Source organism: Micropterus salmoides, unplaced genomic scaffold, assembly GCF_014851395.1.
Source record: "Micropterus salmoides isolate LMB-PRFRI ecotype aquatic unplaced genomic scaffold, ASM1485139v1 Ms_hic_scaffold_1325, whole genome shotgun sequence".
Classification (NCBI taxonomy): domain Eukaryota; kingdom Metazoa; phylum Chordata; class Actinopteri; order Centrarchiformes; family Centrarchidae; genus Micropterus; species Micropterus salmoides.
Window position 1 is genome coordinate 14,888 of NW_024040403.1, and position 18,644 is coordinate 33,531.

Sequence of the window (18,644 nt, forward strand, 5' to 3'; positions counted from 1 at the left end):
TCTATTGCACATGACAAAACAGCAAAGGAGTTTCATCTGCAGATCTCCTCTGCTGCAGTGACAGACTCTGCTGTGTACTACTGTGCTGTGAGGCCCACAGTGACAGGAAACACCAAAACTCTGTACAAAAACCTTTGGAGCAAAGACAACAGAATATTCCACAAAGTCCACTAGAGGGAGTCACACACTTAAACTTCAGTGTGATGATGTCTGGATTTATTTCTGCTTGAACAAATTTATGTATTACTGTCAATATACTGTATGTACTGTTATACTTCAGTATTGGAGAAAAACATTTACACAGTTTGAATGAAGCATGTCCATAAACTGGTTGGCATCACAGACTCAGGTTCTCATTGCTTTTGTTCTCGTCTTTATAAAAGAAGTTTCTCAGTTTTTCTCTCAGGCTGTGATTTCTTGTTGTGTTCCACAGGGTTCAATCCTAGGTCCTCTCATTTTCTATCTACATGTTGCCTTCAGATCAAATTTTTTTAATACACAACATCAGGTTCCATTGTTTTGCCAACAAAATTAGATTATAGATCCCATCATAAAATCCAGCAGTCATGGCAGCTGGTTTAAACATATGAAGTTCTGGTGTTCCAGACCTTCCTACAACTGAGTGAGTCTAGACATTTGATGATTATTTTTGCCCCTTCAGCTGAAGGGAATAATCTTATTTAATGCAATTGTAGCCTATTGGAATATGTCAATCCACTGAGCCCTGATGTCCAAACCAACAATACAGTATAATATCTGAAATGCAAGCATTAACCAGATGGCAGTAACAAAGATGTGTTCAATAATATATATAACTAAATTATTCAGTTTGGATAGCTTTAAAAAATGTGCAGATGCTTGCCTTGTTTTTAAGGTGTTACATGGGCTAGCCCCTCCCCCACTTAACAATTCATAAAGCAGAAGGATAGCGGGGGGGGGAGGGGGCTGTATTGTACAGTACAGACGTAGTAAGTTTGGACAGACGGCATTCTCAGTTGCAGTTACCTGTTACAAGAATAGTTCACCAGGGGGTGGTGATGGAGCAGTGGATAAGACACATGCCTTTGATGTGAGAGACCCAGGATCAATCCTCCACTACGTGTCCCTGAGCGAGACACTTAACCTCCCGTTGCTCCAGAGGCGTGCGACCTCTGACATGTAGGGCTTAGACCCCCAAAAGAGGAAAAACCAGAAGTTCAGGGGGGTCTCTCTAACCTGTATATACATTTATAATACATGTGTAATACATTTCCCATACTCATGCCTTATATTCAAGAATCTTTAAATATGATTTTAGACACCCTTAAATTGTTGTTTTTATACGTACTGTAATGTTTAGCACCATGCTGGAAGGAGGAGACATGGACTCAGGAGTTCTTCACCTGGTGCTTTAATTTATTTCTTCACCAGACACGTGGAAAGTGCAGTAGTGCAAGGGTGAAATTAAATAACAAAAACAACGAGGAAACTAAGTACAAACTATTAAAATTATCATTACAAACTGCTATTAAACAACACACACAAAAAAAACTTTTTCAGACCCTGACTATTGGGCTCTAGCACATTGCCCTTCCAGGCCAAAGCTGTTCTGCCGAGAGGAGCCTCTGCCTCCTTCCTTTATACCAGAAGCCCCTCCTACAAGACAAACCAAAGTTAATTGGAAATCTATTAAACACCAATATGTTACCTCAACCGTCCAGAATATTTCTGGCTACATCAATACACAATATATCAACTATAAAACCAGAAATGAAATGTTACATGCTGAACAAAGCTTCTCAAAACAGCAACTTAAGGTACTCCAGTACCTCTGTACTGGCTCACACTGTAAATTACTCCACACTCCATCACTTCCTGTTTGGACGACCGGACTGTGAATGGACAGAAGATGGCAGAGGGAAGTGACGGATCAGGAAGTGAATTAGGAATGGAAACAGGTGGCGGCAGAAATGGAAAATTGTGGAAAAGGGAAATAGCAAACGAAAACGGGGGAAAAAGAGTAAGCAAAATGAGAGTTCTCACTCAGAGGAAACCGATAATGAGCAACATCTAGCTTCAACAGAAGGTAGAAACGAAGAGTACAAAGTAATGATTAAAATGATTCAGGAGGGAGCCTCATTCGACGAGTGGAACCCGGTTCATTTAACAAAAGCTATAAACAAGTTGGTTGGCAATGTGAAAAGTGCACGAGTAATGAGAAATGGAGCACTGATGGTTTTTTGCAGGGACACTGATCAGCAAAGGAAGGCTGTTCTGCTTAACAAAATTGAAGATAGTGCGATATGTTATGGAATGAAGGGTTACTTGTCAGTAGAACAAGTCAAGGAAAATGTGGAAGGAGCACGGGTAGCCGAGGCAAAACGCTTGAAAACAACACGTAATGGTGAAAGATGTGACAGCTTGTCTGTTATGATTGTTTTTGATGAGGAAAGTCTACCATCTAAAGTATATATAGGTTATATGTGCTACGATATCAAACATTATGTTCCCCCACCTCTGAGGTGCTTTAAGTGTCAAAAATATGGACATGTAGCAGCTGTATGTAAGGGCAAACAAGGTGTGGAAGATGCGGTGGTGAACATGAGTACGGGAAATGCGTAAATGGAGCTAAGCTAAAATGCTGTAACTGTGGAGGAGAACACAGCTCGGCCTACAGGGGATGCGAGGCTAGTAAGAGAGCTGTAGAAATACAGAGAATTAAAACATCAGAAGGGATAACATACGCTGAAGCAACCAACAGAGTAGGTTGGCAACCAGACAGACCAAACAATAAACAAGCTAGTGCAGAATGTAAAAAAGAACATGTGAGGGATGTGACAAAATCAAGGAAGACACTATGTTGGTGGGGAAAAAATGAGTTTGTTTTGTTTATGGTCGAAGTGGTAAATTGCTCTGTGCAAACAGAGAAGAAAACAGAAAAAATCTAAATAATATTTGAAGCAGCAGAAAAGTACTTGGGAATCAAGGGGTTAGTGTGGGAGGAGGTTGAGGAACAATTAAGTGGAGGAACACCAGCTCACAAGCACTGTCATGGGGTGGTGGATCTTCATGATCCTAACTATACTGCAATGGAATGCAAGAAGTCTAATTGCTAATGGACAGGAATTTAAGCATTTTATCTCAAACCTCCAAGATAAACCCAATATTACATGCATACAGGAAACATGGCTAAAACCACAATGGGACTTTGTAATTCAGGGTTACACAGCAATTAGGAATGATAGGGTGAATGGAAAAGGTGGTGGGGTAGCAACGTTTGTGCTAAATGGGACAAGGTTTAGTTTGATGAGTGTAGGAAAAGAGCATGAAGCAATAGTAGTCAAAAGCTGAACTAACAATAATTAATTATTATAACCCTTGCAATAGATTAAATATAGACACATTGAATACTGTGGGTGGGCAAACACGGGATAAAGTGGTCTGGTGCGGTGATTTTAATGCACATAGTACACTGTGGGAAGTAAAAAGACAGATACTAATGGATTAATCATAGAGGAATTAATTGTGGATAAGGGATTAGTTTGCATGAATGATGGAAGTGGCACCAGATATAACAGTGTTCAAAATACAGAAAGTGCAATTGACTTAACATTAGTATATCAGGGAGTAGCAGGCATTTCAGATAATTTATTAGTCGAAGCCAGAAAGTGCAGAGACAACACTCTTGCCATGAACCCAGGTGTCAATATACAGAAGAGCACAACAACTGATGATTTAGATGTACCATTTAGCTTATTTGAGTTAAGGAGGGCTATCTCAAAGACAAGACAATCATCTCCAGGGAAGGACAACATCTGTTATAGCATGTTAGCTCACTTGGAAGATAGTGCACTTCCTGTAGTTTTAAGATTATTTAACCAGATTTGGGAAACAGGCAAAATACCAATAGCATGGAAACAATCAATCATAGTACCAATAGTAAAACCTGGGAAAGATCCATCAGACCCCTCAAGTTATAGACCAACAGCACACAAAACCATGGAACATATGATAACAGACAGATTAACATTCTCTATAGAAAGCAGAGATCTGTACTCACCAGATCAAAGTGGGTTTCGCAAAGGGAGAAATACAATGGACTCTATTTTATGTTTGGAATCTGAAATCAAAAAAGCTCAGACAAATGGGGAGGTTGTGGTAGCTGTCTTTTTTGATATTGAAAAAGCATACGATAGGTTATGGAAGGAAGGGTTACTTATCAAATTAAATAAATTAGGTGTAGGTGGTAGACTGTACAACTGGGTGTCGGACTTTTTATTTGGCAGGGCAATAGAGGTCAGGGTGGGCATAGAATGTTCAAGACTCTATAAAGTTGAAAATGGTGCTCCACAAGGCAGTGTGTGTAGTCCAGTACTATTTAACATCATGATCAATGATATTTTTGAAAAAGTGGAAAGAAGTATTGGGAAGTCCTTGTATGCAGACGATGGCACCCTATGAATAAGAGGACGGAATTTGAAATTTATTCAGAAAAAATTACAGGCAGCAATTGTGGAGGTGGACAGTGGGCAAATAACTGGGGTTTTAAGGTGTCGGGTGCAAAGACACAAGTGATGTGTTTTTCCAGGAGACATAAAGAAGTGTCCTTAAAATTATATGATCAAACCCTCGAACAAGTAAAAGTTATCAGACTGTTAGGAGTGTTGTTTGATGAAAAGTTGACCTGGAAACAGCACACCGATAAGGTCAAAGAGAAATGCAAAAAAATCAATAACCTTTTATAAGATGTCTGACAGGAAGGGACTGGGGGGCCACTACAACATCATTGCTTAAAATATATCAGACCTTGTTGAGATCTACACTAGATTATGGATGTATAGCATATATGTCAGCAGCAGAATGGCATCTTAAAAAACTAGATGTGGAACAGGCACAAGCGTTAAGGACATGCAGTGGAGCATTTAAGACCTCTCCAGTGGCTGCCATGCAAGTGGAATTGGGGGAACAGCCACTAAGAATAAGAAGAACAAGAATTATGCTAACATACTGGGCTAATCTTCAGGGACACTGTAGCTCTCACCCCGCGCTAAAGCCAGCCTAGAAGAATGTTGGGAACACAATAAAAGTAGCTGTTTCAGTTTTGGATGGGTGGGAAATGCGAAAGCAGAAAGTCTTGGCCTGTGCAGTATAAAATATATCCCAGTAGTCCCATATCCAGATCTTCCTCCGTGGTTTTTTGTAAATCCATCCATTGACCTGCATGCACAGCAAATAATCAAAAAGAAACCCAAGCAAGCTCACACGGGAAGAATAGCAGAAAGTTACATAGAGCAGCACTATAGAGATAACCACATGGTCTTTACTGGTGGCTCTAAAGATCCAGAGACCGGACGGACAGGAGCTGCCATATACATCCCAGCATACAAACTAGGCATTAAAAAGAGATCATCTATCAGTATATACAGTTGAGCTTATGGCCATTTTGATGGCATTACAGTGGATAGAAGAAAATAAGGAAAGCAAGGTGGTCATTGCATCAGATAGCTGGGCAGCGCTCACCAGTATTAAATCTGTTAAGTCCTGTAGGCTGGATCTGGTATTTAGTATTCATAGCTCTCTATGTAGATTATATCATAAGGGCTGGACTGACTGCTTTGTTTGGGTTCCTGCCCATGTAGGGGTAGAAGGAAATGAAGACGCTGATATTCTGGCAAAACAAGCACTTAAATCAAAGTCAGTTGATATACAAGTTCAATTCAGTAAATCTGAAGCTAAAACAGTCATTAAAGAGAAAATGCAAAAAACTTGAACCCAGATCCCTGCTTGAGGATGAGAACAGGTGAATGAAACATACAAACATTTGGATGACCTTGGGTAAATCCAGTAAGCTAAAATAAATGACTTGAAATGAACTGTGTATGTGTTGTATTTATCCAATCATGATTTCAACTCTTCTGACTAGTACTTAAATGAACTGACTTGAAATGACATGAAATGACAAGCCATGTGTCCATTGATGCTAGCCCATATGCTAAAGGTATTGCTAATGCTAAAAGTCCTATGCTAATGTTTAGCTAAGGTTAGCTCAGCATGCTAAGACCAATGCTACCGCTGGCTTAAATGAAGGCATGGGGTAGCCCCATGACACGTACTTTAATCACTTTTGTAATGTAGTTATGCATGATACTTTTAATGTATTTTTCTTGCAGTACTTGTTGAAACATTGTTCTGATGTACATTTACATTGAAGTCTAACTACGGTGTTGATTAATGTGAACTGTCCCTGTTAAATTAAATAAAAAATAAAATACCACTTTGATACGGCAGCTAACAGAATACAGTGAGTGAACTCAGGTAACTCAGCAAAGGCTGCACCAAAGCAACAAAGACTGACGATACTATAAAGGAGAGAGACATTTCCTTCAGACAGGGACAAGCCAAAAGGATTACCAAGATTAAATTCAAAGCTGTGGTAGAGAATTACAGGTTTATACAGTCTTTTGGAGTCACGGTGCGCCCTACCCTCTGGATATTTCAGACACTGTCCTACTAGAGCTTTACAACAAGGCCTGTGACCACCTATGATGTGTTTTATCAGATGAGATGACAGCTATTATTCAACTGTCAAGCATACAGGTATCAGATCAGGACTCTGTGTGGACAGATACGTCATATTAAAAGACTGAGCAAAGCACCTGTAGGGGACAAAGAACCTGATCAGGACGTCCCTAATGAAATGTCCTCCATGTTCCCAGAATAGAGAGCAGGTCTTCAGGTAGGCTTCCTTCTAGTGGGACCTGCCTCGGTCTCACAATGGTGTGAAGAACTGAAAGTGGACATTCAGGAAACATTTCTCTGAGGCAGAGCTGCTCTGGATGCACAAATAATCTCACTGGCTGAACTGAACTTTGGTAGACAGCCAATCTCTAAAAAGGGGATTCTCTGGCCCCGCCCACTGAAGTCCAACTCAACCAATGAGATTCTTTGCGTCTCCAGAGCAGAAATGTTTGAGGAACTAAAAGCACAATCAGCTTGATGTTGAGGAGAAGGGCTGTGCAGCAGAGAGGCTGTTTAGTTTCTTCATTCTACTGCAGTGGAAGAACATTGCTCATCTGCTGTCTGTCTGGCTTTAACAACTCCAAAGACATGTTGCTTTACCTCTTTTTACTTTGCTCTCACTTCATAGGTGAGTGTTGGAACACAGATGAAAGGCTCATTAACCTGCTGGATTAACCAGATATTTGGTCTACATTTCAGAACTAGAGGTTTCTCTGTGGAAGGGAACAACTTCCATGATAGAAACAGACATTTGGTTTATTGAATGAATCCAGAAAGTCAAGAACCTCCGTTGAGTCTCTTGATGTTAGAATCTCTTGCAGACTAACTGACATGAATGACTCATTTTGCAGCCCTGGGTTCCATGAACAGCATAACGCCAGAAAGTCCTGAAGAACATGTTGCAGAGGGAGGAAACATCAACCTGACCTGTAAATATGAGGGTTCATCAACAATATCCAGTGGTACCGACAATACCAGAGATCCAGACCAGAGTTCCTGCTCTCCATCACAGAGAGTGGATCGATTTATCCAACTGGTTCAGTTTTCTCAGCTCACATTAATAAAGAAGAGAAACGTGTGAATCTGCAGATCATCTCAGCTAAAGTGACAGACTCTGCTGTGTACTACTGTGCTGTGAAGCCCACAGTGACAGGAAACACCAAAACTCTGTACAAAAACCTTTGGAGCAAAGACAACAGAATACTCCACAACGTCCACTAGAGGGAGTCACACACTGTTAAACTGCAGTGTGATGATGAAGTCTGGATTTGTTGAAGTGGTGATAGAAGCAACTTTAAATGAAGCACTACAGATAAAACACAATAAACAAAAACAGACAGAACAGAATTTGAATCATGTATATCCATAATACTTCCAAAGTGTCTCCAATTCCACTCTAGCAGACTGTTTTCACAGACAATTGAAACACACCCCTGAAGGACCTTTTTTTGTTAGTGATTGTAACCATTGCAAGCTGAAGCTGTGCTGCCTGGTTTGAAGCAATATCTAGACTGTAATACTAAACCCCCATTTGCACCTCTCACCATAATGTTGTCCATTTAATTCCCACCTACAAGTCCCTGCTCAAAAGCAGGAGAGCACAAGTAAAAGTGTACATGTTTGGAACAATGATGGCATTGAGACTTTAAAGGCGGCTTTTCCTTTAACAGCTGGGACCTCTTCCATAGCCTGGGCTTAGAGGAGGCAACAGGCACCATCTGCAGTTTTGTAGAGATGATGTGTTAACCAAGGTTATTATAGTTTTGGATTTTTCATTAGTTTTAATTTTTATTTCGTTTTGACTTTTTGGTTTTGCTAGTTTAGTTTTTATTAGTTTTAGTTTAGTTTTAGTCTTTGTCGCTGCACGATGCAGCTCAGTTCAATTTAGTTTTTTCACAAAACATTAAAATACAACGACAATCAGAACTATTTGTGAAAAGGGACACCCTTTTTCAAGCTATCTATCTATATATTTGAAGTACTGACGTATTGTCTAAATAAATACTACAAATAAATGAAGCACATGCAATCTACAGTATAATTTTTAACCTACATACAGAAAACCCTCAGATACTCAGTGGTGCCAAGAAATTCATTACCTCTATCATTCTTGGTTAAATGGGTGAAATACAATAAATGGAGGAGAAATACAATTGATGGAGAGCTAAGAAATTGGAAGATAGCGGAGGCCCCCCTTGGAGCCACGAACAACAGGTCTCTAGCAGCCTGAAGGCAAGTCTGACTGGAAAGCAGTTTGTTAATCAAAAAAAGGTATTAAAACAATGTGAAGCACAAAGAGACAGGCTGGCTGAGATATCAATGACCCCGTGAAACACACACTAGCTGACATGCAGTAAATATAATGACCAGCAGACAGTTGACCCAGCAGCAAGGGGAGCTCGCACTCAATGTACAAGGGGCAAGTTCGTCTTACATGCAGGATGAGCTCCAAGCCAGACCATCAGAACAGAACAAGGAAATAAAACCACCAAGCAGTGTTAATTTCATTGACGAAGACTATGAGAAAAATATTCGTCAACGAACCTTGTTCACAGACGAAAACTAAATAAAAACTAAATAAAAAGTCAGATATGATGACGAAGACTGTGACGAAATATAACTGACACTTTAGTCAACGAATAAAAATTAGACAAAAATATTAGGGAGGGACGAATGGAGAAGAGATTCAATCATCACTACTCTTTTTGTAGGACAAGTTTGGAAGAAATCCAATCAGAGCGAATCTCATGGCCGCCTGTAAACCGTGTGGAGCAAAGATCTCTGGGAAAAACACCACCAACTTGAAGCACATTTACAGACGACTCATCCGGAAATACACGCGAAAGTAAGCATACATGCTAAGCTTATTTTATCAGATAAACCACCGTGTTTCCGTTAAACTTGGAATAAAATAGAAGCTAAAGGAAACCAGCTTGAGCTATACTGATTAGACGATTGTCTCGCTGAATTAATATGAGCATAAATATTAAATGTCCTCAAATTGAATCAAATGTGTAAAATGTGTATTATAGTAACGTTAGATGTTGTGGCGTTATATGACTGGACGAAGGGTGTGTGAGTGAGAGACAGAGAGAGAGGGAGAGATCTGAGGAGATTGGGCAAAAAAAAACCAACTTGATTTCCCCTTTATTCACCCTCACAGATACAGAAGACATCTGATGACAAAGATGACCGTAGGCCAAGTGGAAATAAAGCTAGTGCTGCTAGTGCAACCCAGCAGCAGGCCATCTCTACAGCTTTCCTAAGTTCTTCAAAGTACAAAACTGAATGGAAGGAACAACAGACCAAGGAGCAGGCCATAGCTAGATGGATTGGACGCACAGGTTTACCACTCACAACAATTGAAGACGAGGACTTTGTGCTAATGATGGAGATAGTAGATAGGAGACTAACAGTTCCAAAGAAAACTAAAATGAGCTATTTGATTGAAACACAGTATGAACATGAAAGACAAAATTCAAAGAGAGACTGGCTGCTGCCCGGAGAGCTTCCATTGGCCTTGACTTGTGGACAAAAAAAGGACTGACAGCCTCCTTCCTTGCTATAAGCGCACGCTACTTTTGTGTTGAACAAAGTAAACCTGTACACATATTGTTGGCCCTTGAACAAGTAGCTCACCCACACACTGCACAGTCTATTAAGGCATGTGTGGACAAATGAATGCAAGAGTGGGGCATACCAAAGGAGAAGATCCTGACGGTAAGAACGGACAATGGGAGTAACATGGTGGCAGCCTTTAAAAACACCACAGCAGAAGAAACCAGCTCTGAGGATGACTCCCCTGGGTCCACGATGGAAAGTGACTCTGAAATTGATGACCAGCGGTGAGCCATGTTTAGTTTATTCTTTTACATCACAGTCAATTATCACATGAATGGTTTTCCCCCTGCCACACACTACATATATACAGTATGTACAGACACACACCAGCCAATTTATTAGGTTTAGACTTCTATGGTTGTCTTTTCTTCTTGTTATTAGGTACCATCATGTCGACATGGTGGTGATGTGGTGAAGCTCTTTCGCAAGTCCTCAGTTGCAACACAGAGGTTATCGGACCACACGCTGGTCAAGCACATTCAACATGGTCGCACGACTCCTCACAGTCAAAGATGCAGTCTGTCAAATCACAAATGACATGGGATGGGACAGTTTGCTTACTAGTGAGTGGCAAAAGCTTTCATCATTGCATGACTTACTGCTGCCTTTTGGGGAACACACTAAAACCCTCCAGAGTGACACTGCATCTATGTCCTTAGTGGTTCCTGCCCTCTTTGATCTGCTGAGCCGCCTAACTGACTTTGCAGAGAACACTCGGTACAGAGACCTTGCCACTCTTGCAGAGAAAATGAGATCAAATCTGAACCAGCGTTTTGCTTGCCTCTTGGATTCAGCCGATGAAAAGTTCTCAGCACTTGCAGCAGCTGCCTGCTTTGTCAACCCAACTGTCTGTGAAATCCTTGTTAATGTTAATGTGGCTGATGGAAATATCCAGGAACCGCTGAAACAGGCAGAAGACTATGTGGTCAAATGCACTTTCCCTCACACAAGACAGGAGGACCAGTCTGAAGATGATGCAGAAGAAGAGGTTATTGAGGAACCAGAAGCAGCGCCATCCTCAAAGCAGCCGGTGTTTAGGTTCCTCTCAAAATGCCGCACCACAAGGCCTAAACAGAAAACCTCCACAACCAGCATCAGGCGGCAGATCATCAAGTACAAGGAAGAACTTTCACATCCCATCACTGCGGACACAGGAACAGACTTCTGGCTGGATAAGAGTGACAGTTTTTATCACAGTTTAAAACCTTTCGCGTTAGACTTGTTGGCTATGCCAGCTTCTCAAGCTTTGCAGAGAGGGTATTCAGCATCACAGGTGACCTCACAAGAGGACGGCGCAACAGAGGAAGGGTTACACTGGAGCGAAGTGCTTTCCTTAAAATGAACAGAAACAAATAGAACTGTTGTATTCACTGCTATTTACAGCATTTCCTGAAGTAGGATATGCACAGCTTGAAAGTTATTTGTTTTGTTTTTTGTTTAATATGAGAGCAGAGAGATTTTTTCGTTCCATGCAATAATGGCATTACAGCTTAGCATGTAATTCACTGATACTTGATACTTCTTTTAATTATTAACAGAAGATTATTTCATTTTGTGTGCAATGACATTACAACCAATACATATTATCTTTTACATGTTTTGTTTTCAAATCTCTTTGATTTTGCACACAATGCACAGAGTAATAGAGGATGAAGAAGAAGATGATGCTTACAGAGTTTTTTAGTTTAATGTGACATTTACCTGTATGAGAGCAGGGTTTTTTATTTACTTGAACATTAGGGAGGATGTCTTTGGTAGTGCGTGCAATGGCATTACAGCCAATACATTATTCTACATTAGAGAATTGCACTAATCTGTTCAGTTCAAAGCCTAGCAGTTATTTAACGTCTCTTGAGGTACGTGAAGATTAACAGTAGTGAAGTTTCTGTATTTAGATTGTGCAATGGCATTACAACCAATAGTTTTATTATTGTTTTTGAGAATTGCACTTTATTTTTCTTAATGTTTTTGATTTTGCACAGACAGTAGAAGACAGTAAGTTAAGGTTATCTATTTCAATAATATTCTTTCAAGATGAAGTATAATGTCATATGCATTGCATATCATTCAGGGAGGGATCTTTTTCAGGGAGCATGTTTATTTTTCAGGGAGAGCAGGCCTTATGCTTATTTTATGTGAGATTATCTTTTGTGAAAAAAACACGGTCAGTGTTTTTGACATCAAGAATTAAATAAAAATTGAATCTGTGTCTGTATTGCAGATTCAAACCTTAATACCATTTCATAACAGACTGATGGATACTTCCAATGACAGGAAGTCCACTCCACTGTAGATTTAGTCGACTAAAATCTGCTAATATTTGGTCTACTAAAACTCGACTAAGACTAAAAGACTTAAGACTAGACTAAGACTAAAACTCTTATGATATTTAGTTGACTAAACTAGACTAAGACTAAAAGATTTCAGATAGACTAAAATGTGACTAAAACTAAATGGTGTGTTATTCAATAGACTAAGACTAAATCGGAATTTGATGTTTGATAGAAAACATGTTCAAATAGCACCAACTACGCAACCGATCCCTACCTGGGTCTCCCCGACTAAGTTAGCCTCCTCCTAACGTTACATGGGGCTCTCCTCGTAACAGGAGCTGCCACCTATACGCTGCGGCCAGACGCCGCCCTCACCCCGGGCTCTCTTGTGGCCTTTTATTGTGGCCAGCCTAAGGCCCGCCTGTGCAATCCCCATGCTGTCTGCTCAGCATCTTGATATGCTACACCTGTGAGGTGGATGGATTATCTCGGCAAAGGAGAAGTGCTCATTTACACAGATTCTGACAGATTTGTGAACAATATATGAGAGAAAGAGGTCTTTTGTGTACATAGAGAAAGTCTTAGATCTTTGAGTTCAGCTCATGATGAATGGGGGCAAAAACAAAAGGGTTGCCTTTATAATTTTGACTAATAACCAACCTAGCCTGGAACATCCATGTGGACAGTCTCTGTAGCAGATTACAACGACGACTGCACTTCCTGTGTCAACTTGGACTTCATGGTGTTGATCAAGATGTTTGTACAGATACGGCATCATATTCAAATACAATAATCATGGCAGCTGGTTCATTACATGTGAAGTGCACTTGTTCCGGACCTTCCTACAACTGAGTGAGTCTAGAAGTGAGATCCTTTTATTGGCCCCTCAAATCCTGTCAACCACTTGAAATCAAACTTTGCTAAGATGCTCACTGATGTTCAGCATAAATACTCTGGATACAAGATTCTGTAGTGAGGTTTTGTTCAGTTATCAGCTGACTTCAATTGAGTCCTTGTGTTTGCAAATCCTGAAAAGATGATCCATCCTTTGAACTATGCTTATAAAAGATTATACAACCTGCTGCTACCAGTCTGTTAACAGGAGGAAGTGAAAATCCAGAGCTGCGAGGAGACGGAGAGATTGAGGGAGGAGCTAAGCTGTTAGTGAACTATAGAAGAGAGAGGAACTTCCATATTCAGCAGAGTTCAATACACAAAGCAGAAACATTCCCTTTATTCAACATGCTGTCATTGGACTATTATGTACTTTCTCTACTGTTACTATCCATTCTAACAGGTATGTGAGATCCTGCTGAGAAAGTTTCATTACTAACTTTTCTGGATGGGATTCATTTGTTGAGTCTTTTACAACATGAAATAACAGAGTTATCTCTTCCTTCAGGTGTCAGCTGTGAAGAACTCACTGCAGTCAGGAATGAAGAGTTCACTTTAGAAGGCAGCTCTGTTACTCTGTCCTACACATACTCTAAAAAAGCAACTGGTAGTGATTATTTCTTCTGGTATCGACAATATCCAGGAAAACCACCAGAGTTCCTCATCTCCCACTCTGCTTCAGGAGCAGTAGGAAATGATCCAATCCCTGGACTGTCTGTTACAGTGAGTGATGATAAAACCCAAATGGATCTGCAGATCATCTCAGCTAAAGTGACAGACTCTGCTGTGTACTACTGTGCTCTGCAGCCCACAGTGACAGGAAACACCAAAACTCTGTACAAAAACCTTTGGAGCAAAGACAACAGAATACTCCACAACGTCCACTAGAGGGAGTCACACACTGTTAAACTTCAGTGTGATGATGAAGTCTGGATTTATTTCAACTTGAACAAATTCATGTATTACTGTCAATATACTGTATGTACTGTTGTACTCCAGTATTGGAGAAAAGCATGTTCACAGTTTGAAAGAAGCATGTCTATAAACTGGTTGGCATCACAGACTCTCGTCTTTATAAAAGTATTTTCTCAGTTTTTCTCTCAGGCTGTGATTTCTTGTGGTGTACCACAGGGTTCAATCCTAGGTCCTCTCATTTTCTATCTACATGTTGCCTTCTGATCAAATTATTTTTAATACATAACATCATGTTCCATTATTGGAGCAAAGACAACAGAATACTCCACAACGTCCACTAGAGGGAGTCACACTGTTAAACTTCAGTTTATCATACAGTCTGGATTCATTGCACTGATGATGAAAACTAGAAGAAAAATGAGGCATTGACAATAAAAGGAGAGTGTTTGTAGCTCTGACATACTGACAATAAGGAGAGTGATGTTATTTATGTAGATAAGATATTGTTTAAATTCCTGATGATCTTAACACACCGACATCTTGGTCTCCCTGAACTTCCTGTCCTGAGGTTTCCATCAGTTTTCCTCCATGTTAAGGCAGGACAGTATGGGGAGTCTTCACTGATGATGCTGGATGTAAAACCCAGTGAGACTCTGTATGTGATACTGGACTGTACTCAGAAACTAGACCTGATCTCAGCATCCAGATGTGGGTTTTGTTAGTCTGAAGGAATATTCCAGTGAAAATGTTCGTTTCACTATCAAATCCTCTCCACCTGTAAGCTTGAAAGGTGACTCAACAGTTTGTAGCATCACTTTGTTAATTGCTGCTGTAAATCCACAACTTCAGAGATGTGGGGAGGTGATAACGCAGCACAGAAGTAGAGTCTTTAACTATGTTGAGTTTGGAAAACGCTGAACAAACAGATCATCAGCTGACAACTGGATTATGCTGCTGGACTAGTCTGAAGTTTCAGTGGCATCTTTTCTTCTTCTGTGGTCTGATTCTGATTGGCCACTAGATGACACTGTAGCTGCTGTTAATCCAAGCTGAGCCACATTATCAAGTAGGCGGTGCACTACTTCTGCACTGTGTTCAACCATTCTGTCAATAATAACTGCTGCTGTGAAGAGAACAATTCTCAGACTGAATGTTGAACATCAGCAGGGACGTGCACAGGAATTTTGAAGGGCAGTTGCTCTGACCTGAAAAAAGGCCTCTCTTGACCACACTGATTTCTGAGCCTTGATTTGACCAGCTTCAACTTTGAAAAGGAACGTTCTACCGTTGCAGTGGACACGGGTAGAGTGGCATATATTTTGATTACTCACTTCTCGCTTCTAATAAAATATTAAATAAAAAAACGCTTAGATTTCGGAAAAAAATACAATCCTTTTTTAACCTTTTGGCTTCCCGTACATTCAGTTGCGCTTCTAGCTCGTATTCACTTCTGTTGGTACGTATCACGTATGGTAACTGGGCAAAACTACGCATGATTTGTTGTAGTATGATTGCATAAAGGAAGGAAACAGGAATTCCGGTAGGGAACAGAATCGACTGACGTGCAGGCAGCGCTGCAGCAGTGCAGCCACTTAAACAGAGTTTGCCCTTCCCCTACTGACTTTCACTTTCGGTGCCCGAATGGAAGTGAATGAGGCTTTGCGATCGCGATTATTTTTTTATTTTTTTCGGGCGAGTCGGAAGGGCAACTTGAGTCAGGAAAGGCAAACGGGCAGTTGCCCGGGCAACCAGAGCAACCCCCCTGTGCACGTCCCTGAACATCAGCTAGTTTCTCCTGTTGATTTAAACCTTGTTGTAGAGATGGAACATTGGCTGGGGATTATTCTTGCTGCTCTTTTCTTTGGTAAGATAGAAAGCACAACATCTTTTTATTCTTTTCTAAAGATTTATGGAAACAGCTTAGCTGTTTGTGTCCACAGAGTAACACTGTACAGCTGCCATTTTCCACTGTCTTCTCCTCTCAGCCTCATGAACAATGTTAGTCTAATGGCTTCATTTGCTCTACTTTTTCCAGGACTAATAGCTGGAGACACAATCTCTCCTGACGAGAGGAAGTCAGTAAAGAGAAGGACAATCTGTCACACTCACATGCAACTATCAGACAGCTGCTATATTTCCTTCTGGTACAAACATCATTCTGACCTTCAGGCACCTCAGTTTATACTCTGAAAGGAGCAAAATCGTACACAGGTGAACATATTCCTGATAGAAGATATGAATCTGAAACATCAGCAACATCAACTAAACTGACCATCAGAGATCTAACCCTGGCAGACACAGCTCTCTACTACTGTGCTCTAGAAACACAGTGATACAAAGTGTAGAAGAGGCTGTACAAAAACCTGAACCCAGATATCTGACTACTCTTCAAAGAGGAGGGAAGTGGTATTCAAACCACAGCTTCATATCAGATGGATTCTGCTAATTCCCGTTTTATCAGAGTCACTGTGGTTCCAGCTGCTAATGAAACACTGGGGGAGGATTCACAGGAGCATTATGGGTAGTGGGGATCTTTAAGTTTAACCAGGTTTCGGGCTCCAACAGAAGTTGTGTACAGTTTGCAGATTGGAGGTTTCAGCCAGGTGTTTGTGTCCAGATTCCTTCAGGTGAATTTCCTGCAGATTCTCCTTCAGTCTGACCTTCTTGGATGATGATGACTGCAGCATCACTGTCATTTCTAAAGCTTCCATCAGCCTGAATGGAAACAGAGCACAGCAAGAGGAGGAGCTCCACAACTGAATATGAAAGGCTTCATGTTGGAAGTGAAGAGCTGCTGTGTTCTCTCTATTGTTCATTCAGTACAAGTGGAAATGATGCAGCTCTGCTTAGTTTGGATGATCATCTTCATGTTTCACACTGGTGAGTGAAATTTAACAGGAGATTTTAAACATGACTCAGAAAAATATCAGTTGTGCATTTTCTCAAGTGTTTCTCTCTCACTTTAAAGAAATATAAATGTCAGAGTGAAATCTCTCTTTGTCTTTTTCAGGATCCTCTGAGGATTTAGTGAAACCATTTAAAGATGTAATGCTGGCTTTGGAAGGAGACTCTGTGACTCTCTCCTGCAACTATTCAGGCTCTGTACAAAACCTCTGCTGGTATCAACAGAAGTCCAGTTCATCTCCACAGTTTCTCATCAAAGAATATTTAGAGAAACCAGGTTTTTCTTTTGCACATGAGAAAACAGCAAAGGAGTTTCATCTGCAGATCTCCTCTGCTGCAGTGACAGACTCTGCTGTGTACTACTGTGCTCTGCAGCCCACAGTGACAGGAAACACCAAAACTCTGTACAAAAACCTTTGGAGCAAAGACAACAGAATACTCCACAACGTCCACTAGAGGGAGTCACACACTGTTAAACTTCAGTGGTTTATGATCTGAATTTGTGGTGCTGGTGATTAAACAAAACAAAACAATGCAGCAGCAGCATGTGGAAGATACTACAAGTTCTGAAATGTTATTTTAAATCAATTCCGACAAAGGATGATAATGATGTTGGATGGTGTTTATATAAAGAGAGACTATCAGCAGCCTAATAGCTGAGAGTTCTCAACCAAGGAAGTCCTTTCTCTCCACTGCTGTTTGATCCTTAAGAAGTAAATAATTAAAATGTCCATTCTGTAAAAACACATGATGTCAAGGCTCTGACTCAGCATCTGTCAGATATACCGGGTCGTTGCACAAATTCTGTAAGCAGTCCCTGTGCCCCACCCCCATTACCCACTGCCCCCACCCCCCAAAACCCCCCTCCAACACACATGTCATCCGAAATGTCAACACATTTCAACCTTTTTTCAACATTTACTTCTATGCAATGACTTTAATTGCTAAATGCTTTCACCCCCCACTACGATGCCCTTGGTCAAATATACAGGATCCAGTCTGGAGATGATGGTCCATTAAATTGTTTACAGAACAGAACAGAATTCATGGATGACCAAGTAATGATCAAGCATGAAACGATAGAAGGAAAATTTGACATATGCAAACAATCTTCCTGTCTGGAGCTTAACATCTAGTTTACTCAATTTATTTTTGTAAAGACGTCTCATGATATGATCTGTCCTAAAATGTGACACAAATGTAATAATGTGAATAGTACTGTTTGAGTAATGTATTGAATAAGTAATTAATGTGGCTGTCATGTGTAATTGAATAGTTGTATATCGTCTGTCTAAAGATTGACCTCAGTCAGGACCTTCACATGTTCTGTCAAGAGTCAACCAGTTTTACCTTATCAGCTTCTTGTTAACTGATGGAAATGATGTCATGTAGTGAATTACAGCACCACAGCAGAGACAAACTCACTATTTGTCAGAGTTGTGAGAGGAAGGAGGGAGGGATTAAGGGAGGAGCAAAACTGAGACTCAAGGTCAGAAAAGACAACAGATGATGAAGAGGAAGGGCCAATGATGTGAAGGC

General features: G+C 40.6%; 2 gene segments (V, D, J or C); both read left to right on the top strand.

Annotated features, from left to right (window-relative positions):
- Nucleotides 1-13,634: 13,634 nt before the first annotated feature.
- LOC119901481 lies at nt 13,635-14,380 on the top strand. The segment is given in 2 exon segments: nt 13,635-13,689; nt 13,795-14,380. Coding segments are annotated over 2 exon segments (435 nt in total).
- Nucleotides 14,381-16,691: 2,311 nt separating this feature from the next.
- Nucleotides 16,692-17,830, top strand: LOC119901480. The segment is given in 2 exon segments: nt 16,692-17,081; nt 17,212-17,830. Coding segments are annotated over 2 exon segments (468 nt in total).
- Nucleotides 17,831-18,644: the final 814 nt, after the last annotated feature.